We start from the raw sequence: 24,188 nt of genomic DNA, 5'->3' as shown, positions 1-24,188 counted from the left end.
TGCTCAAATAAAATAAATAAAACCATAGAGCGCTATTTACTCAACATTCGCACATCAAAAAACATCGATTAGTAGAGAAGCGTTCAAAGATTGGTTTTACTTTGCCAGTGTGTTCATTACCAGTTTTTACAAGTATATTTTAGCTTAAAAATAGGCAGCTATATTCGAACTTTAAGATACGTCAAATAATAGATATGGAAACGATATGGATTGGATATGTGAGTGTCAAACAAGTGTCAAAAGTGAAGTTTTTGTTTGAAAAAACAAGAAACATCTATCCATATTTTAAGTTTATTTATAGATATTTTGTATTATTATTTTTAAGCTTATTTAATGTTCCATGTGTATTTGTCTCTTAAATAAATAATTTTACATTACATATGGGGCACTAGTGCGTAAAATAGCACTTTTCGTGCGTATGTCGAAACTTTAAAGTGCCATATGTACTGTAAAACGTTGTTCGATACACGTGCGAATAGGTAATTCGCAACTCGTGTCGATTTGTCGACTCCCTTCCGTCGTGTTTTAATTTATCGCCACTCGTTTCGAATTTCCTCTTTTTCGCACTTGTATCGAAATTAACTATTTTAATTTGTCGTATCTTAAAGTTCGAATATGGCTGTCGGGCTCTCGTTCTACCGTCGTCCGTTAATTAACGGCTGCGGTCGCGCCGTAATGGAATGCTATTTCAAACCAATCGCTTTTTTCTGATTGGTCGACGGCGTCTACATTGTCTGCCGTGCGTATGGCGTGGACCCTGTTTCATAACCGACGCGACGGTTCGAATACTGCTGACAGAATAAACAAAATACATACCAGCAACATTGCTCAGGTTTTTGTGATGTTCTGGCATAAAAATGGAATCACTCCTGAGTCAAATTTTGTTTAATTTACCAATGGTAAAAACGTTTGAATTAAAAAAAAAAACATAGGAGGAAGGACGATATTCAAACAGAAAACTATACCAAGCCAGGCGTGTCTCATTCCGCGATTTCGTCGCTTTGCAACAGGTAGCTACAAGTACATCCGTTCCACAACAATTTTAGTGGCTAGCCATAAGCCGCGCGTGGCGCTGTCGCCACCTAGCGGCCATAGCTGTGCTGATCGTAACAGACGCGTTTTGTTAGAGAGTGAGTCTTCTGTACCTAGTACTATTATTTATTCTGTGCCGATGCGACGGTTCGAATACTGCTGACAGAATAAACAAAATACTAGCAACATTGTTCAGGTTTCTGTGTAGTTCTGTAGACGCTGGGGCATAAAAATGGAATCACTCCTGAGTCAAATTTTGTTTAGTTACCAATGCTAAAAACTTTTGAATTAAAAACAACATCGGAGGAAGGACTCTTATTCAAACAAAAAACTTTTGTCTTTTCTACATTTTATAGGTAATTTGTTGTATATCCAGTTTGTTTGTTTTATATGGGTGCTTCCTGAAATAAAATCATTGAGGTATTTTTTTATTATACCAAGCGAGATAAGATAATACTTAAATTTATTAAAAATCCTGAATCCCGTCTACGTCAATATATAAATATAAATCGAATAGAGTCCGTTTAAGCTAACTTTGCACCGATTTGAATATAACAAAGTGAGTAAGTGTCATTATAAACGTCATATTTTCATAAAAGTTTGTTATTAATGATGACATTGGAACACTTTGTGAGTGCAAATGGCATGCAGAGTTAGCTTGATCCGACTCTAGCATAATTAATCCGAGTTAAAATAAACAGGGATGTTCAACAAAAAGTAAAACGCTCGTACGAGTATCAACCTTTAGAACTAAATTCAAATTCGAATTTGGAACCTCTTCGGGCGTTAATATCACCGGCTGTAAGCACGAGATTAGCCGCCATGATGCGACTTTATTGCGCATAGACAAGCAATAGCGGTCCGACCGAGCATTGTGTCCGTTATGAGAGTGTTTTTAAATTTCGAGCGCCAAAGACCTAGATTCGCGGGGGTGGATTCTGGAGGATGTGATTTAATTTTACGGCATTGCATTCTGTGGTTATTCAGTTTTATGGCGGCGCAAGCCAATTTAAGTTCTTAAGCACATCTCTTTGAAATTTGACATTCACGATTATGTGAGATTTCTATGTCTAGGAGATGTACCTATTCGGAGTTTTAAAATATTACTAATGTAATATTACTTGTGGAATATCCTTTTTTGCTTATTAGCATGTTTGTAAAAATCTTATTTTTACAATGTAAAATTCTGCAAGGTTATTGTTGCACGAAATTCAATTTGGTTGACTATTAGGTAAGTATACAAATCTACTCTAATATATATAAATAATAATCTATTACAACTAGAGTCTGTGCGGAAAGAGAAGAGTCGTGGGATTTGAGGGCGCGCCAGTGCTATTTTATGTTTTTTGCTATGCTGACAACACTGGTCACGTGATTATAGTACGACACTAAAGGTCATGATACTTGAATCCCTTTATTCCAGTGTTTTGCCACGGCTTACTAAAGGGAGCCTGGTGGTGGTGGCTCGTCAACTAGGCACTAGTTTTCTTCTATTACTCTCTTCTTAATTTTTTTAAAACAAACTCTTGTTTTAATGTCTCCGATACTAAAGTGACAGTGCTATTGACAAAACTACTAAAACTAGAACTATCTGGGATATAAAAATAGTGCATAAGTAGGTAGGCCTTATTTTGATATGTCCGGTTCTCTCATCTCACGATATTTTACTTCGCCGAAAAGTCACTGCTAAATATGAAATATAATTTCGTAACTAAAGAACTTACAAATAAAGAAATATTTTATTAGAAAAAGTTTTATTCTTTGTAATCGAAGTCTGAATTATTCAATGTCACTTATATTTGAGCTAGCTTCAGACTTCAGAACAACCAGGGAGACTCATAGAACTATCTTCATCTGAATTGGATGTGCTTGAATCCGGCACGTAGATTACAAATTCTTGTATATCACCTACTTAGTGGTTTTTTATTCGAGATACCGTAAGTACTTTTACTTAACCTGAAAAAAAATTACATATAAATATTCATAAAATGGCAAGTATCAAAAATATTTGTCAGTTATTTTAAAGACCATGAATGACCTGAATATTTATGAAAATGAATATATTTTGAATGAATATACTTACCGACCGGAGACAAGTTACTTAGGGGGCCTATTAAATAGGTAATTATTTAACATTAAATACAACATCAATACCCGTGAATAGCCGAAACACGTTCCGCGACTTTTTGTAAGTCGATGGTCGGCTTTTAGCCGTTTTCTTCCCGCTGACAAAACAGAACAATGTTAAATATAATTTTCCTTGTGGTTTTATGTACGGTTTTACCGTGTTTAAAAAATATTTCATACATAAAACTTGCGGTTTTTGTTAATAAAAATATACAATGACAGAAGTTTGTTTACTTTTTACAAGACAGGTGTCAAAGGTTTGATTGCCATATAAAATTGAAAAAATTAGTTCCCGTTTCAGCCACGACTCTTCTCTTTCCGCACAGACTCTATGAGATAACGATATCCCACGCCTACCTACGCTAGGAATAGAATATCGTGAATTTAAATCAACGCAAACCAGAATATTACAATGTTAAACAATTATTATCTAGTTGGGCCTTTATAAAGGAAAATTAAATTGAAACCCACACTGTAAATTAACATTGAATTAGCGCTTGTATTTTAGTATTAAACAGTACCCCTAGTGTAAATTTCATTCGATAGCGTGACGTGACGTTCGCGTTTGCTTTAAGTGTCATTTTGTATGGGATTTTGAGTTTTCAAAACTTGCCGCTTGGCGCGCTGTTCAAAATCCCACACAAAAATATACATAATAACGCAAACGCGAACGCTCGTCACGCTATCGAATGAAATTTACACTAGGGGTTAAGTTAAGAACCCGTACTATGAGCGAGATGTATAGAAAGTAAATTACGTTCTCGACGGCGTTTATGTCAGTGCCAAACTGATGGTAACCGTACGTGTCGTTCAGATGAAGTTTGCGTGTCTGAATTGTCAATAGAGTTAAGGCAGCCGTGTAACGCTTAAAATTGATCGCGACCCTTGTCAAATGCAGCCTTCACTTCAAATTAATCCTTTGTCGATCGATGACAGTGTATTCTTAAGAGGAAAGGGGACAACCGCTTCTCCACACAAACGTAGTCCCCACTTTCCTCTCTGGATATTAAAATTATATATGGCCAATAAAGAGACGATTGCGACATCAAGAACCTGTGTAATAAAGATGGGCCCGATTCGGATTTTGAAATAGACATCTATTAGATATCTTTTAGACATCACCAAGATACGATAACGATATGTTTAAGATCTAACCTGTCAAATTTGACATTTGCGCGATTCTGGAGATACTCTTGAACGGTTTCCACAGGATATGACTTAGATATCCAATTCACATCTAATAGATATCTAACTCTATCTAACGTTAAAGTAACATTGGTTGCCCGAATTGCGCTGCAAAAGAGAACTAGTTGATATCTAAACTATAACGTATCTAGAATGGATCTAGTACGTGTCTTCTCTTGTGAATATCTTGAAGTTCGAATACGGCAGGATGTCCGTAGACTCGACCAGTACACAACAAAGCCTTAATCTAAAACCACGAGCACGAGCAGAATACGACGGACGAACAACAATCGCGTAATTCCGCAGTTAACGAGAACATTGTCCGCTGCGATAAAACTGCACCGTTGCAACCAGGGATGCTGCGAATATCCGCATCCGCATCCGCAACCGCGGAACTCCCGCATTATTTTCAACATCCGCATCCGCATCCGCATCCGCATAAAATCGATGCGGATTTAATGCGGATGCGGATGTGGAACAGGTCGGTACAGGAACGTCTTAGCATGCTAGACTGCTAGGTAATTTAGTCATTAACCAAAAAAACCTATTCGAAATGAGCAGTCAAGCGTGAGTGGGACTTAATGTACGGAACCCTTGGAACGCGAGTCCGACTCGCACTTGGCTGGTTTTTTGAAATAAAAATTCCTAAAATGTAATATTTGACGTTTTTTATGGTACTATCTTGACATCCGCATCCGCATCCGCATCCGCGGATGTGAGCCTTTAAAAATCCGCATCCGCATCCGCGGATGTCAAAAAATCGGCATCCGCAACATCCCTGGTTGCAACCACGACACGTAGCGTAGCCCCTATTCCATGGCCGCACATATTTCTTACAACTTCGCCCATACTGGGTGGAGACAGTTTTCTAGTTGAAAACTGTAGAAGTTATTTTGGCCATAGAGAAAAAAATACATAGAGTGCTCACTCCATACATCAGTTTTAGTACCAAAAAGACTATTAGCATCTAGCATCGAGTAGCGGAACTATCAGTACTACTACTTGACAATAGATGTAGCACCGACCGGAAAGTCTTATGCTGTTGAGATAAGGCTTTCCGGTCGGTGCTACATCTATTGTCAAGTAGCAGTACTGATAGTTCCGCTACTCGATGCTAGATGTAGACACTGAAATTAATAGTCTGAACTGATGTATGGAGTGAGCACTCTTGTCTTTATTTCTCTATGTTTTGGCTTAGCTAGAGTCTGGCTAATGAAAGTTGAGCCTGAGATAACGCGGGAATTTCAATAAAAACCGCACCTGGCAATAAAATTACTATGAAATTAAATGACAGCTTGAAACTGACAGCTTATTTGATAGGAAAAAAAGTTGCCATATAAAAAGTTTTAAATAAATCTCAGGTTCAACTTTCATTAGCCAGACTCTAGATCACGCTATGTGTTCATGCCAAGTGTAACATCAAGTATGGATGGAGCTTATAGCGATAAACTTGGCTGGACACGCTAGGTACCGCGTGTCTAGATGTATGTGTGCTTACTGCCAAGTTTGTGCAAGGTTAGCATGGTATTATTTTAGTCGCATGTTTTTTTAATACAATCTTTTATCACTAACCAACAGTTATCTCTTCTATCAAGATAATTTTAATGAGATTAAAATCAATGTGATTGCTTTAGAAATGTGACATATATGACAGTATTTTCATTTATTTATTTAAACTTTATTGCACATACAATAAAAAGGCGTTATGTTCTTATGTTTTCACAATATAATAAAACACCGAAAGCACTCATAAAGCACATAGATCATACAATTATTGCAATCTTCTTATTTTACAAAGAAAGATAAAAATAAGTAATGAAAACCGCTCAAACTCCACGAATAAAAAACAATAAAGAATGCATAAAACAAAAGCCAGTAAAAAAGGGAGCTGTTCGTAAAAGAGGTTAATCAACTTCCGAGAAACTAATTACCCTGGACTTTATTATTTTTAAAGACGCCACTTACAAAGTTCGTCGATGACTTGGGCACTCCTCATTCTGCCGTAAAAACGCGTTTCAGGGCTATAACCGGGAAAATCGAAGTTCGCAAATTGCGGGCATTTTTCTCTTTCACTCTAATTACGCTTTCATTGGAGTAAAAGAGAAAGATCCCCGCAATTTGCGAATATCGGTTTTCGCGGTAGCCCCTCAGGAACGTTTTTTGTTAAAGTTTTTATGCCGCGTTTCATGAATTCGCGGGGAAGTTTGTAATGCGTTTTTAACGTGGTTTTATCTGCTGGTTACATTAAAAGGGATCGTTTTCCATGTTCGAGTTGTTCGAATAGTTTTTTTTTAAGTACAAATGTTGCATAGTTTGAGTTTGGTTGAACTTGTAAGAATATTAACATGTACGTTCATAGAGCTAGTCTATGTCGAGTACCTACCTTACTTAATACATTGCTGTTTTTTTACTATACACGAAATATATATCATATAGCTGGTCAACCAAATCTTGTCAGTAAAAAAAGGCGCGATATTCAAATTTTCTATGGGACGATATCCCTTCGCGCATACATTTTTCAAATTTGCCGCATTTTTCTACTGTCAAGACCTGGTTGACCAAGTATAAGTTCTCAATTTTCCCATCTAATGAAGTTTATCAATATATAATTATATATAAAAGTCTTACAAAGTCTTATTGTAAAAAGTATAGCAATTTAAACGAAATTGTTTTTATTTACCTAGCAAGCCAACTCCAGACCACTTAAAAGTAATTTTCTTGAAAATATAAGTAATCAAAATTCTTACGGTGGGCAATCTCAAAATTGTTTGAAATTAATAATGACTCAGAAACTCGGCTGTTTGTCTGTCGAATATAATCGCTCAAAACTTCTAATGGTTCATTAAGCCCGTCACAGACGGAGCGATAGCAAACTAAAAGATATCTTACTATCTATTTTATCTACACACATGTCGTTAGTGCTCTATAATGCGTTCAGAAACAGTAGGAAATGACCAGCTTTATTACAACCAATTTTACTATGAGAACTTTCTTATCTGTGGTAGTGGGAAAATCTGTACTGTAATGTTATAACGTTATAATTTTTTTGTATCGTTATGAGTTTAAATTTGGAACAGCAGTCAAAACTCAAGTGGGTCTCTATTCTAGTATCCATAAATATTAAAACAGTTATCGATACGAAACGTCAATTTAGTATGTTTTAATATAAACCGCACGATATTTGATCTCGAGTGACATGAGAATAGGGACTTCATTCTTTTGTCTAAGAATTAAAAAAAAAAAACTATGGATGCGTGACATGCGTGAAAAAAGTTTTCATTCACCGCCATTTGACGTACAGTTTATCTTTTAATTAGTTTTAAGTATGTGTTTAGATAAAGTAGTGTATGTAACTGTACATAATTAGGCATTAAAACACTCGTGTGATCCTATTAAGAAACTCACTAACGTTCGTTTCTTAAACCCACACTCGTATTTTAATGCCTCTCATTATGTAGCAGTCACATTAACTACTATTACGTACTATTTGGCAGAGTCCACACACCAAGCTATAATATATATATTTTGGTATGCTACGATATATTTTGGTGTATTTCCTCTGTCTCACAATATAGGTGGTAAACAGTTAGCGATATATATTTTGTATGTGGTGGTGCTTACTTGCTTAGCTACACTATATTTCGGTATCTTACGGTATATTAATATATATTATCGCTCCGTCTGTGAAAATTGACGAGAAATTCTTTAGTAAAAGAAGACAATGAAAAGATAGACATAAAAATTTAAATGTAGCGTAGGAGACACAATCATATTTTTTAAATAAGTAATGTCAGTGCTCCATACAAATTCATATTTTATTACGAGAAGAACACACTGAGATTTAAATCATATTTAAAACCATATTTTAAAACCTCAAGTAACCTTCGTTTTTGTAGATAATAATATAAACAATTAAAAATGTCATACAATTACAAAGCCAGCCTTCTGGGTACCCTACCGAGCGACCACGATTTAGGCCAATTTTTTTATTTATAAGTTTTTATTTGTGTTTGTATTAAATAAATAATTACAAACTTACCATTGTACAATAGACTATACTGTATTGAAGAACCAAACTTGAAACCTAAATGGCTCAACATTTAAAGGTCTGTAACATACAAATTACCAGGTCTGCCCTATCTCGCTACTAAACCCATTTAATTCAAGGGTACCTTTACACCCAGCGATCAGTAAGCGCGACCGCACACTCGTTCGCATGAATTCATGGAGCTGGCTGTATTCCGTTCGCTGTACGAGCGGAAGCGAGTAGCGTCACAGAATAAATAATAGTACTAGATACAGAAGGTTCACTCTCTAACAAAACGCGTCTATTGCAACAGATATGACCGCAAGGTGGCGCAAGCGCGAGCAGGCGTCCGTTCTGTAGCGTAGTGCGGCAACTACTACTGCTAGGCACCAAAATTGGTGTGGGCACTTGTAGCGACGCGAAGAAATGCGCGAAGTGAGCCACGCCCGGTAGTGTAGCGGACGCAAGCGAACCAGCCAGGGCCTAGCCAAGATGACAATAGTTTGCAGAATACGTAACGAAACGCTATTGTCTCTCTATCACTCTCCTCTCCCATATTAGTGCGATAGATACAGATAGCGTTTCGTCTCGTTTCTCTGGGAACGATTGGTTAGGCCCCCAGTGTTATATGAAATTATCCCGATTATTTAGCAGTGGCACTAGTGTGCACGTTGATGGGCTCTTAAATTTACGCACCAGCAACTGGTGTTTGGCATCGTTTCCCGGCCGGCACCAATTTCATTAGCTTGCTGAATAAATAATACCGCCCAGAATACCGATGGACTTGGCTGCTCCGTTTATATTTAATGCAGCTCATTACTGAATATCACACTAAAATGTCTAACAAAATGTCATTCCGAGTCTGGGAAATTATAAAAAAAGTTGCTATTATTGGCGTCGAGATCTTTGTTTATAGACAGTTTTAGACGCCGGAAATTTTTATTTATGATGGATATAAATTCTACATAATTTCGTTGAGGCGCGATATTATACCTTGGTCGAAATAACATTAATTTTGTATGACTGTGTGCGGGATGACTCTTCCAGAAATGAAATGTCACGTTACGTTATTGGAAAATCCATCTGGAGAAAGAAACGGTAATTCCAACGTAGCATCATCCAAAATATTTGGGCCTTAATAATACATACCTACTTAGATGGGATATCCGGCTTGAATAAAAGGTTCTTGCTTAAAGGTTACATAGATATGTTCATGAAACCATGAGTAAAAATCGAAACATTGACGTATTTAATTAAGATAATTCGATCAACTAGCTGCCTGTCTACTCCCACATGACTAAATCATGAACATAATCAGGGAAACTCATTGTTAGGATAAATTGATTCATAGATTTGATTATGTTCCCTTCGTCTATTGTTCGGATTGCTTACTAATCTCGTATCCAGAGATGCGATTTATTTGAAATACTTCTATTTAAAATGCAAATACAAAATGCAAAATACCTATTTTGTATTTTGCATTTAAATGCCTTTTAGTAAAAAACATTTTGTATTTTATTTGAAATACTTTTCCAGATGTATTTTGCATTTTTAATATTCATTTCAAAATGCAAAATACTTTGTGATTAAGTTTAGCCAACATTACCAGTCAAACAATATGAAAAGAACGAATGACGCTTGTATTGCCGAATTTGACCGATAGAGACGTCTGCTAGCCATGCGCGCCCTTTTTTTTTCTTTGGCCAGAGTGCGCGCCTTATAGCTGTTTAGACTCGCGGGTCGGCTCGCGGCGCGTCTCGTGGCTCGCCTCGACACACTCGCATTCGGCTTGTCATTCGGTTATAAACCTTATGCCGTGCCGTTAGTGTTTAAATTATATTAGCTCGACGAGCTTGCGAGCCACGAGAGTCTAAACCGGCTATTATGTCTGACTAGTGTCAATGTGAAACGAAAATGACGAACATTATCTATTCTATGGCTATTCTCATGATAAATACCTAAAATAAATAAAAATATCTGAGATTTGGTCAAAAGGTATTTTATTTTGAAAAAGTATTTTGAAAATACCTATTTTGCATTTAGCATTTGAAATACAAAACGCAAAACTATTTGGTATTTTGCATTTGAAATAGTAAATCTGAAAAGTATTTTGCATTTTGTATTTAAATGCTTTTTTAAAACCATTTTGTACATCTCTGCTCGTATCGGCCAGGAGCTATGTTCTCGCACAGCTAAAATCATAATGAAATTTCATTGTTACTTGAAACGGACGATGACCCTCTCGCTTCAGCTAACACGAGCGAATGTTAAATATTTACCAATGTTGGCATTTAAAGAAGCCTGTCTGACTAAATGAATAACATTTTCGGACTCTATTGTCCACACTGTTAACTGTCAATTTGTAATTGGTACTGCAAAAACATATGTAAGAAGTCTAGCCGAGACGACAATCGTTGATAATAAACGCAAATCGACACTTAAATCATCAATGAAATAGTCACGTGACTTTTCGTAGACTCTTCTTTCTTTTGTTTGGCGTTAGTCGATACGAGTACGGTTATTAGTAGGCCCCACGGTCTACAAATAGTCCACGATTAAGAATGTAGCTGTCAACAGAGAATCATTGAAGACAATTTCGTGTTTCCAACTTAACAGCTAATGTAGAGGGTGCCATACGGCCGACGAATCGACGAAAGAAAGTATAACTATTCAGTTATCTACTCAAACTTAAGGGTATATTTTTTCAATGCCTACACGTCATGTATAATCTGTAACTCTTAATAGGTGTTGAATTGAAGAGGTAGATGTTGCTCAAGCTGTCCACCGCACGCGTACTGTCAGCTGCGGAGAAAAGGTACCACGCCTGCATACAAACTTCTATGTAGGGGTGGTACCTTTTCTCTGCAGCTGACTGTACTATATTTCACATTTTACGCTCCATACATCACCTCTTCTAGCCATCGAAGCCTCTCTAATGAAACTTTATCGCCGCCAAACTGCTAAGCCAAAATGATCTCTACATCTTCAGAATACGGTCTTGAACTATCAATTATTTGTAGACCACACCACATTAAAAGGTCGTATCTTTTCTGATATTGTGGAATACTTGCATCGTTTTGAGACTGGATAGCTACAGGTGTTCCCAAGTCGGTTTAGAGAGCTATGGATTTGGACTATCCTTAGGGTTAGTAATCCGGTTTTGGTTATCAATCTAGCTTTGCTCTGTTAGCGGGTTTGGGTCAGGGAGTGATTTTGGATTATAGTAAAGCTTGGCCTAGAATAAATTATAAATTACGGAGGTTGGCTTATTATATCTGGAGTTGGGTTCGAATAGGTAAATAGACAATGTAATGTTAGATATTATGCAGAATAAGGTCGTGTACTCGTAGGTCCTATCTAGAATACAAATCAGAGTAGATAGTGCATTGAATCATACTTCAAAATAGAACCACCTGAAAAGGCAACCGAACAAAACCTACCTAAAGTAATCACCTTACCTTTACACAGTCGTACCTACCTTTCACACATTGTTAACGATAATTCGTAAAGCGGAAGAAAATATTAAGGCCGTTAAGAATTTTGTAACGAAGTATTATAGAATATGGACTATTTTTTGCACTGTCATGTGAAGGATTTATCCAGAAATAAATGTAAACTATTTGGCAAATTTATTTTTGTTTGTTACGAACTTTTATGTAATAATTTTGGCCAATAGGATTAGTAAACATGTTTTAAAATATTATACTACCATAAACGCACCTATTTTCTAATAAACCTCAAAAAACCTCACTCCTTAAGCGTATTGTCACAAATTTAGATACGCAGTGCGATAAGTTAGTGCGGTCGTGAAACTGACCCCAGAGGGATTGAGGCTGGTCATTCCAGACACATAGCGAGCCGTTACCATCATCGCCTCACCCAATCCAATACTGCTACGGTCTTAAATCAAACATATATGTTACGTATCAAGTTACAGTGGATCTCAGGAGCACTCGACTCATCAACTCTCACATGGTGTATAGGAACACAGGGCTCGGTTGTACTGTAGCTGCGGTTTGCAGTTTATTAATCGGCTTTTGGGATTGTTTTATTTCGGGTTCATGAGAACTGAGTTGGGAATGGAAGGGATTAAAGTGGAACTTAAAATGAGACTTACGGTTTCTTCTGATTTTAGGGTGACCCTTTTTGGTGCTAGTGAACGATTAAACTAAAGGAATTTTTATCCAATTGTGAATCTTGCCATCTTTAGGCCGTGTGTGTATTTTTAATTAAGAGTAGGAAGAAATACTGCGGATCCGCCCTTTCCCCCCCTTTTTGGGGGTAGGCACGGTACGATCTCGTGGCTACCGGGCATTGTTTGACCTTAGGAACAATCGTGCCAAGCGGCATCGCCTGAGACAAAAGTGCATACTCACTGCACTCACACTTATACTACGAATTCAATTTAAGAAATTATAAGTTTTGAAAGGCTCTATAACTGTTTCAGGGCTTAATTGATACATGAAAAAACAAAACTTTACATCTGGCCTTGCAAAAGGGTCCCGATATTTCTATGCACTGAAAATATGCCAATATCGCAAGCAATCTTCAAGGTATCAAAACCATGTTCAAAGGGGGTGTTGTTCGAATTGCCTGCTGAGAGAGCACCACCATAAGTTGCCCTATTACGCGTCCGTAGTAGTTAACGAGGTCACACTATATTGTCCTCACGTGTAAATGTAGTTTTACACTTGGTTGCTTTTTTGTTGTATAATAAAAGCCCCTTGGTTCAGTTGTCTTTTATGTTTAGCAGTAAAGATCTAGGGCTCTATTCAAGAGTTCGTATATCTATGTTCACAGGTGGTAAAATATGTCTGTGGCATTTCCAGTGCTCAGAAATAGGTGATCCGTTGCGCCTTCAAGTAGAAAAATGTAGTAAAGTAAATAAAACATAGTAAAATGTATCTGTATCCTCTACTTATTCAGATACCTTCTATTCCATTTTAGGTTTGTAAGTATATATTTTTTCCAAATTATATAGCATTTGTGTATATTTTTGACGTGTGGGCGGCTACCGGATATATTTGTTGAGTTCCTAATCGTAAAACAACCATTGTTTTTGTTAATATTTGAAATACCAGCAAACCTATTTAACCCTTTGGACTTTGTCATACATGAGACGAATATGGCTAGACTAATATAAAAACACGGCGGCACTCGTTTCTCTACCTTCTGGCATGTACGAATGAGACATGAAAGTTAGAGAAGAAATGATATCTAAGTTATATCTATAACTTTGGCACGCAAGTGGTAATATAATGTTTTTTTTTAAGTTTTTGCTTCACAGATGGGAGCCTTTACCCCAAGGCAGTCTCTATTCCTCTATACACTCTACAGACTTCTGGATTTTTCAGTTGATTTTCTGTTTAATTCATATCAAATTTCAGAAACGTGTCAATCGAAATTTTCCATTGCCAAAATGAAAGCTTCCTTTGTTTCCTGTAAAATTTTCCTAAAGTTCCTGAGAAATCTTCTAACATAATGGAAACCTTCCGCAACTTTATACAAAATTTAAAGTTACCGTTAATTTTATCCGACGTTAAAGCGTTAAAACAGTATTTTATATTTCATTTTGATGTATGTATTGGTAACATACCAATATTATAATTAATAATATAAGTAATACAACAAAAAATTCAATTGAAGCAGTTATCAATTCCAGAAGTCTGCAGAGAACTGTATAGCCCGTGGCAGTGTCCATCTTAATAATCTGCCCCTAGCGTGCTAAAGCTTAATTGATGCATCGGTTCCAAATGTTAGATAGTGGACACAGAATGTTGTGGTCGCGCGGTTTTAAAATGTACATTGCACTTACACATTCGGGTGGACCCGCTGCACAGAAAAGCTTTTAAGGGGGCCTAGATGACAATCGTATATCGACAAACGCCAAATGAACAGGCGGCCTAGCCAATGTGACGCTCGCTATCGCTTCGCCATCGAATCGCTTTGTGTCTCTCTATTAGTGCGACAGTGACAGTTGCGTTTAGTTCGCTACGAAGCGTTAGCGATTGGCATTTTGTCTACGGGGCTAGAAAAAATATATAGGGATGACAGATGCTAAGAAAAGTCACGTGACCTTTTTGATATGGTCATACATTATTTAAGTTTCAATTTAGCGTTCTCTATTAACGATTGTCATATTGTCTAAGCCCTCTGCTTCTCAGGGGTTTCTTATTCAGCGTCGTTAGACACGTATCTTCAGTTCTCCATGTAACCCGGACTGAGCTCTAAAAAATCGTAAATCGTAAATCGTAAATCGTGTAACTAAAAGAAAAGTCAAACTAGAGCATTGCATCTCGTTTTGATTACAATATTAACGGCGTCATTTGACAGTAATGTAACAAAATCATTTGGTGGTACCTAATTAATTAAATTAAATGCCATATGTACAATAAGCAATATGTACATACGGTAAATTGTGTAAGTGAGACACAATCCTCTGTTTAGAAGCTTTTATTCGGACCGTTTTCTCTAGTATCCTAAGATAATCTGATATCTTCCTCGGTGTTAAGTAGTCAAATACTATCCGGGTTACCGTTCAAAATATATTTCTATTAGCTAACAATTCTGAATAAGAAAACCTTAGGAGATTAAAAATTAAAAATTGCTTAAGGCTTCGTCACACAGGCGCGTTTTCTGGGCGCGGCGTGAGCGGGGCGCGCCGCTTTTACATATAAAATGCTCACGCTGCGCCCGGAAAACGCGCCTGTGTGACGAAGCCTTTAACGTTTTACAGCGATACTAATAAACGAATAATATTCCAGTGTCGGAGCAAGGTCCCCACGAGAAGCGTCTACTGAACGCTCTGCTGGCGTCGTACAACACGCTGGAGCGGCCGGTAGCCAACGAGAGCGAGCCGCTCGAAGTCAAGTTCGGCCTGACGTTGCAGCAGATCATAGATGTGGTGAGTTCGATATCAATGTTTAAACTGAGCGGCTATTATCTCAATTAAGCTAATACGGTATAACTAACTCATGTATTTTTAGTTAACGACGCCGCGGTTATTGGGGTGCTATGCCGCGGTGTAATGCTTAAAAATTAAAACTAGGGGCCCGTTTCTCAAAAGCTGGTAACTAGTAATACAAGTGGAAGTCCGTTTCTAACAAAAGCTGTCAAAAAGTGACATCCGCTTGTATTACAAGTTACAAGCTTTTGAGAAACGGGCCCTAGGTCTTCGAAATATTTCGCGTAAGAGACAAATAAATACGTGAGTAAGTACCTAAACCGTAAATCTAGCTTAATAAGTTAGTATGACACACGACTGTTTAACGCCGAGTGCGTGCGAGCCGAAAGCACTGGCGAATCAGTATAAAGCGTAGTTCAGCTTAATAAGATCCAGTTCTCTGCGTAAATATACCGATAAGTGTGTATGAAACTATAGGATAGATGTGAAAACATACGCGTTGCGAATTATTATATTATGGGCATGCAACGTATATTATCATACACGTGTTTATGCGCAAGTCTACGCAGAGTACTGGAGCCAGGGCGCAGGGTGTGTATCGGCCTTAAGTACGCTTTTCAATTATAAAATTACAAATCGCCGCTATACTTACTCAACCTCGTATCTGCAACATTCATTTGATGACAAAAACACCCGTATTCCGAATGAAAGAAAAGCGACATTTCCATCAAATGATTGTTGCAGATATGAGGTTGAGTAAGTATAGCGACGAAATGGTTTTTACATACTCGTAACTCTAGGTCACTTTGTATTGACTATCTTGAGAACTTGACTCGTCCGCGCTTTCGGATCCGTTGAGAATATATTAGAATTACGACGAAAGGTTTGAAAAGCGACAATTGAAAGATAATTTGAAGATAAGTTTTACAGTATGCTTCAAAAAACGTTGAAAAAGAATTTACATGAATATCTTTCCTTCTTTACATATCTCTTATAAAAGCTTATTTAAAATAAAAACCATCAATTACCCATCATTTAACTAAAACAGGACATATTTTGTTTAAAATATACGTCTCTCGTTTTGACATAGGTACAAACGTAATGCAAACGTTTGTTATACTGACCAACAATATGCCACAGTAAAAAAAACAACTTGTTTTTGAGCCATTCTGTACTATTGGCTATTTTACATTGTTTGAGTGTAGGTTTCAACAATAACTTGCCGATCAACATTATAAATCAACAGCTGCATTACTGTTGCGACACTAACTGCACCTGCAGTAGCCATCCAAATTTCACCTTTAGATTATATTATAATATTTATTCTTAATTGAAGCACCTTTCAATTGTCGTTTTTAAGTTTTATATTAAACGTTTAAAGTGTAGAGACGCAAGATTATTTAGGTATAGCGAAAATAGAGTCAAATAATAAAATTATCGGTCGATCGTATTGGGATCCAACTGTACGTATACTTGTATAGTAAGACTCTTCAAAGAGATATTGGCTCTCATATAGCTTCTTTCTGAATTACCTAATACAGTTCCTTGAATTTTCGGGTTCAAATAAGCCTTTAAAACGTGTATTTACTGAATATACACAATGCATAACATTTTCCCGTCCACAATTTTCTAGCAAAGGTTTCATCTTTATTCTATTTTCGATATATCTAATTAAAGGTTGATTATAATGGCAAAGGTATTTATCGTCTGATTATAGTCGCAGAGGAAAGTTACTCTTTATATAGAAATTTCCTTGTATCGATGTTCGTAGAAGTTTAGACACTATGAAACAGATGGATTTAGACTCGCGTTAAATATACACCGTGCAGATTTCTGCGTAAAAAATAATGCGTATTGATGAAAGTGGCGATCAGTGACGTAATTAAGTCTTATTATAGGTAATTTAATTTGATATAACCCAAAGACGCAATGGTGTTGTCTTATTAATTTGTCTTTGATTAATTAAAAGACATAAATATATTAGGTATAGGTACATTGGATCTATACTGGTACATAAAGAGGAAACACACAGATAACAAGTAGGTAGGTAATTTATCTGTGTTGATAAGTATCAGCATCAAATCAAAAATAGTAAAATTAATGAATTTTTTCAATATTTTTAGGCGTAAGGCGAAAGAGCGGATAATTAATTACCTTTATTTCGAAATTAGTATCTAATCAAAAGAAAAAATTAAGTTGTTGTATAATCTGTGGAATCTTGTACACTTATATTTACGGTATTTATTAACTGGGCATTTGGTAACTTGTCATTTTGATCGCCTTTATTATTTAGTAAAACAATGTATGACAAAACACAACAACAATAAGTTTTTCATATTACAACAATCGTTGTATAAGTACAATTCTCACCACACCGGTAAATTACTTGAAATGGATATAAAGCAAAATTAAGTTAAAAGTGCGGTTAAGGTAATGGCCGCTTTTATGACAGATTACTGGATGCACCGCCGAGAGTACTTTGAGGATTACAGTTAAGCGTTTTTACACGACTCTAGTGTTCACCTTTCTCTTTTATATTCACCTCGAGCTGAAATTATAAAACATCTGATTTAAAAGCAGAGCTGGAAACTAAGTGTTTATTTTGATTTAAGCACTTACTGACACTTGGACTCGTTTGAAGGCGTTTAAAACTAGGGCTCGCGGTCGTGTCCGTGTTTCGTGTACACGTGTTCGGTACCCGTTTCCGAACTACACGTACACGGTTTTCTGACCCGTTCTACACGTGTAGTCGGGTACCCGTGTAATTAAGATCCGTGTATCCGTGTACCCGTGTACACGGTGAACGGAACATAAATACACGCGGGCCTAACCCGTCTTGGCGTGTAGAGGAGATTGAAGTAATGTATAGAGCTTTAAATAAAACAAAGATTCAGGATCAGGAGCTCAGATTGGAATCGAATCCTATCAGTTTTATCGGATTTTCAATGTTATTGATATGTATTATGCTAATTTAATTAATTTTGTATTGCCTTTGTCATCATTTAAGATATGGGGATATTCATAAATTACGTCATTTCAAATTAGAGGGTGGGGGGGGGGGTCTAGACATCGGATGATGTAGAAGGAAACGGGGTCATTCGAAGCATGATTTTTGGATGATTTTAGGGGGAGGGGGGGTCAAAAAACGTCAAAAATCGATGACGTAATTTATGAACAGCCCCTATACAAAATAACTCGTTACTCAAGTAATAATTAGGTAGCTACACAAAAAACATGTACTTACGGTTTAGTTCTTTATCGTCGTAGACGTAGAATAACATGCATAGATAAAATAAAGACCATACCGTACGTGATGAGATACTTTATGAATCTTAGGCACAGATATTATTCATTTCTTGCTGTCTTTGTTATTAGCAAAATGCTCTTTAATGCCGCGTTGCAACAAAACAATGAGATAATTCTACCTGAATGATTAGTTGTTGTATTTTTTGCAGACGTGTTAAGCTTGTTACAAAGAGATAACACCAAAAGCACCAATTCATATTGTAAAAACAACACGGTATATTGAATGAAACACCTGCACTTTGTTTATTGCATACCATATGGCCATTTTAAATACTTAATCCCTTTTTGTGATGAACTGTATGTATGAATTCTTGTACATTTTCTTCACGCTATTCAACATTTACATAAAACAACACAGTTTATTTATCAGCACGATTGTAAATACACTGGAGCGGTGGCGAATTGATCGATCACGCTAATCGATGTAAGAGGGCTTTTAGGTTACCTAGTACCTACTTATGTTTGTAAAAAGGTCAGAGATGCGTGCTTATTGCCTTGTCTATCTTACGGTGCACTAACATGGTTTTTCACAAAGGACATAATAAAAACAAAAATACGTTCATATCAGCGAGCTATTGAACGAAGTAACCTGGGCATTAAGCTCAGTGACAGATGTAATAGCGAAAACATTCGCGAGAAAACTAAATTAATAGACGCAGGACAACACGCTCTACAGCTGAAATGGACATGGGCGAGACATGTAGCTCGCGTCACAGACAGAAGAGGGACAAAATGGGTAACTGAATAGGCGGGCCCTATCGGGAAAAAAAGAGGCAAAGGGAGACCCAAATACCGCTGGATTGACGAAATCCAAAGAATTGCTGGTAGAGACTGGAAGCTTAAAGCACAAGACAGAATAAAAAGGAAACAAATGGAGGAGGCCTTTACCCAAAGCGGGGCCATGTAAAAGAAAAAACGACTATATGTAAATTTGCATGGAAATCAATATTATTAGTATTATTATACTTATGTCTCAGGTCATGATAGTATTATTATACTGGTTTGTTCAAGCATCAGAATTGCCACCCTCGCGCTACAAAGGAAAATATGACATATCCGTTCGTGGTAGTTTCAGTAAGCATAACTAGCTACTTTTGTATTAGATTATCATTTAGGTTTACTTTCATTATCAGAAAACTACAATGAAGAAAACGAGCTATCAATGAAATCAACGGATACTACGATACCTATTGTTAATTTTAATATTATTTAGAGTAAAGCTAAAAATATGAATTATTGAAACAAAATGTACTTACCTACCTATTAGACATTACCAATCAATCCGGTAAAACTGCAAAGTAATCGAATTTTCCAATTCAATCGTATGTCTTCAAGCACGAATCTCCCCAACACGAGAGTGAAGGGTCAAACCCGCGGGTAAATAAGATCCGTGTATACGGGTACCCGTGTACACGGGTACACGTAATACACGGGTACACGGGTAAACGTTTGCGAATCCGGGCGGGTTCGTGTAGTTCGGGTTCTTAATACCGCCGGGCTTAAGAACACGGGTACCCGTGTCAGCGTGTAACACGTGTATCGGGAGCTCTATTTAAAACTGCATTGCTCATTTCTTAGTCAATAGTTTCACTGCGATTACTAACTGCCGTAAATATTTCAGTATTTATTAGCTTGTATTGATTTTAAAACTAAAAGTAAAACCGGATATACGCATAAAACTAAAATGGAGGTCGACCCGAAAAAAGTAAAATTCAGAGTGTTAAAACAGAACCGCAAACGGCAATTGAAAAAACAAATAGACTTTTGTGAAATAGAAACGCGTTCGTGGAAAGTTAAATGTACACTTGAACGAGTCTATCGATAAATTAGACCGAACACGCTCCGGAATATCCGGACCGTGATTTGCGCGTTCCGAAACTCGGAAATGCGAGAAACACCCGTGAAAATTGAAACGTCTGAATGAAATCCAGTTAACGATCTAAGTGGAACCTAGAATGTTCAAGGGAATGCTGGGGTGGAAATAGAACGAAACTTGCTTAGAGAAACGGGAGGAAAAGAGTGCGGTCGCAAACAAAGTGCTGGAGGCACTCGTGTATCATTTTTCCCTTTTCTCAAAAGCGCCTTCCGAACTTTGCCTAAATGAAAACTTGACTTAATTAAAAATAAATGTAGCCGTAAAATTTTAATAGCAAAGGAACCTTTTTTATTATAAACCGGGCCTTTGTGATAAAAGGCTAGCAACATACGGCTTTTCGTATCAAAATATCCTATTCAAAACATGAATGGAAGCGGGGCAGGGAAAGAAAGCTGTGCCTATTTGCCGTTCCGTTTCAAGCATTTACATTGCCATGTTTGCCTAATGCGAACTGCGTAAAATGTTGTATCTGATGTTTGAAAAGAGGAATGAAGCAGCTAGCACTCACTCAGAGTTGTAAGAGTGAATTTACTTTACAATTTAGAGGATTTTTTTGGCTTGATCAAAAAAAAAATCGAAGTAAATTTTAACAAAAAATAAGGTGCTTGAGATGTTTGTTGTGCTTGTTGCAATTGAGAAGTAGAAAACAACATTTTCATAACACGAAACGGGAGAAGTGAAATTTTCATTTACTTATGCCTTAAAATTTCGAAATATTCTTGGTACCACCTAGTGGATTAGCTTGATTCAAAATCAGACCAATACTTTATAATAAATATAAACAAAAGTCTTGGGTCTAAGTCTCAAGAGTTGTAAATCGAACAAATGACAAAATATAAGAGGGCGCCATATTTTTGTACGGTAAATTGAAAGAGGTTTCGGCAATCTTATTTTATAACGGATTCGAATCAGGGACGCCTCATTTAATGAATTAGCTACCCGCATTTATATTAATTAAGCCCGAGTTCGCGCCGTTCGGCGTAGTCGGCCATTATGGAAAAATGGAGTTATCATTTTCAGGGCAAGATGTTTAATTTCAAACGAATGCGTATTCCTGACATTAAGCACCTTATAATACGCCATTAATTAAGAAACTTTTGAAATACAATGGATAAATATGTAAAATACTGTTTTAAGATTTTATTTCAGAAAGGTTTAACTTTAAATATTTATACTCAAAACAAAAATGTTAAAAATAATGAGAATGAGCATATAAATTATAAGTTATTTAAATAAAGAAGTAGGTAGTATGTATCAATAAAAGTAATCCTTACAATACTTTTCTAAATATGCAGTATATATTATTTTAAGTTTGATGTTGCAGAAATCTCTTAGCTTGATTCAAAATCAATATAGGTAATTATAAGTATGTCACGTCAATAAAACAACTTTCTACTAGTCTGGTCATAAAACGCTAGTCATCACAAAACCTCTGTTCGCGAAGATGTCGTATTTAATTGCTTTCCCTTAACGAGATCTTGCTATAAAACGGATTACAGCTTACTCTGCAAATTTATCGGGGCCAGGAGATTAAAATGAGTTTGTGGCTTAACGATCACGACTTTAATACAATTACACATTATAAGTATAGACCTCCATTAACGAGATTAATTTAAGGAGCACATTATGTTCAGGGTGAATCAATCAGCTGCGCAGATTACCGTTTTGATGTTCATCATGTGTTTTCGTTCCTTTCTTGCGTCGCCGCGCGTTCGTTTTACAAAATAAGGATGAGAAAAATCAAATCCTGACCACGAACGTCTGGCTCAACTTGGTAAGTGGTAGGAGCCGGGTCTGGCGCTCGTCCCGCCTCCCGCAACCGCGCTCGCGCCTTCGTCGCTCACCATGGCACAGTAATGTTAAATGCACCTCATCTTACAATAATGTAATCTCGCTTCACGACACTTGAAGTGTTTGCACCAGTTGAAGACGGTTCTGGCAGGCGGGAGGGTCGAGCGCCGCCTTCGCGGCCGAGTGTCGCATGGAGAGTCGGTGTGTCGTGTTGTACACATTTCGCATAATATATATCTATATTAGATTGTGTGTGAGCGGCGCGCGAGGCCCGGGCCCGCGCGCGCCCGCGCGTCGCGCGCCGCCGACCCCCGGTATTGTGTGTCCAGAAGGTGTCGAGTCACAGTGTTTAGATCATTATACTGACTGCGTCCTTTTTCTGTTTTTGTTGACACCGTCTAACCCAATAGGACGAGAAGAATCAACTACTTATAACCAATATATGGCTGTCATTGGTAAGTGTGATTAAAAAGAGGAAACTAAATTAACATTTAATAAAATTTCTAACCTTTTCGTTTCACTCTTTTACCTTTCTTTTCGTTCGTGTTTGTTTATGTTTACTTCTTTCGATTTCTGGCTCTGTTCCTCTTCTCCCGATGCGTTTTCTTCTCTCTTTGACTGTTATTATTTAATGAAAAATTGCATAGCGTTGTGGAATATGCGGCAGTTTTGGATTTTTTGTCATGATTAAGTGTAATGGAGAGTTGTTTAGAGTACTTGGATCGAGGGCGCCTGCGCCCGTAGCGTTGACCCTTCGTGCATCCTGCGTACGAGCCAGCTGTCACTCTAGTCCATTAGTGTATCTTTCTTATCGACATAGTAGACATTACATTTCATTATGTACCTACTCTTTATTATATAATAGTACCCTAGTATACTTATCATCAAAAACGAGGTAAGTAAGTGGTTATCGTGTAGACGTTGTACAAGACTGGCCAACTTTGGTATACCAGCGTGTTCGTAAGTCGCAAGCTGCCGCGTAATCCGCAATGCTTTAACAATATGTACTAATGGTTGACGAAATCCGATAAAAACTAAACAATTGCTAAACGGCTGTGGCACTGGCCATCGGCGCTGGTCCTGAGAGTGGTAAAGCGGGTCGGAGAATGTCTGAATGGGAGCATTCCGATGTCAATTGAGAGTATCATATTGGTGTCTTGTTGTACGGTTGTATGATGCACATTGTTATTGGTCGAGACATGAATGTCCACTGTACATTGACTCTGCACATCCCGGGTTCGCTTGTTTCGGCTACAGATGTAGTTCTTTCATATCTGCATGGCCATGGAATGTTACGGTTACGGTAAAGACATAATGAGGCATGAGGAAGCCCGAGTTTCGTTTGCCTGCGAACCCCGCTGGGACCATAAACAATAATTTAAAAGTATCTTAATCGTTTTCGTTTCGTATTTTGTCAGGATTATTTTTATCGACATGTTGTAAAGAAGTTTATATTTTTTGACAGCAGAGTTTTGATTAAAATGTACAAATGTAGTTTACGTTGGTCTAGGTAGAAGGTTATGTTATTATAATTTGAATTTAATAAATAAAATATAAAATAGTTTTTTTAATTTTTTTTTACGTAACAATTTGCGTTTTTTATTATTTCTTTATTAAAAAGAAGATAAATTAAATCTGCTTAATGCACATACTTTTGATACTGGCTGCTAAAGTTGACTTAATGTGTGAATGACAATGTTTATTTTATTTTTTTCCAGCACTGAAGGTATGTTTGTTAAGCGAATTAAATAACATAATTATTTAGCATTTACCAAAATGGCAGCTTAGTTACCCCAACTGTAGTGACCCCAAGTCCTTGGTCTTGTTAATAATAGGGGAGCAGTCTTTCTAAGTCAAAAAATAAAGAAAATTTGCTTTTGTAATATATTCAGATTTGTAAGTGCAAATCGAAAATATTTTTCTGGTGCATGATGACTTGA

At 37.0% G+C, this 24,188-nt stretch overlaps 1 protein-coding gene across 6 annotated transcripts in view; it reads left to right on the top strand.

Annotated features, from left to right (window-relative positions):
- Window positions 1-24,188, top strand: part of LOC134663064 (neuronal acetylcholine receptor subunit alpha-7) — a 184,784-nt gene that overhangs the window by 115,113 nt on the left and 45,483 nt on the right. For 4 of the 6 annotated variants that reach the window (XM_063519373.1, XM_063519375.1, XM_063519371.1 and 1 more), the window contains exons 2-3: window positions 15,136-15,275; window positions 22,659-22,703. In XM_063519373.1, coding sequence (XP_063375443.1) covers window positions 15,136-15,275; window positions 22,659-22,703 — 185 coding nt within the window. Of the gene's footprint in view, window positions 1-15,135; window positions 15,276-22,186; window positions 22,232-22,658; window positions 22,704-24,188 lie in introns of all 6 variants that reach the window. The other 2 variants (XM_063519376.1, XM_063519372.1) reach the window with 1 other exon arrangement.

Source organism: Cydia amplana, chromosome 4 (assembly GCF_948474715.1).
Source record: "Cydia amplana chromosome 4, ilCydAmpl1.1, whole genome shotgun sequence".
Taxonomy (NCBI): domain Eukaryota; kingdom Metazoa; phylum Arthropoda; class Insecta; order Lepidoptera; family Tortricidae; genus Cydia; species Cydia amplana.
This window is presented reverse-complemented; position numbering and strand designations above follow the sequence as displayed.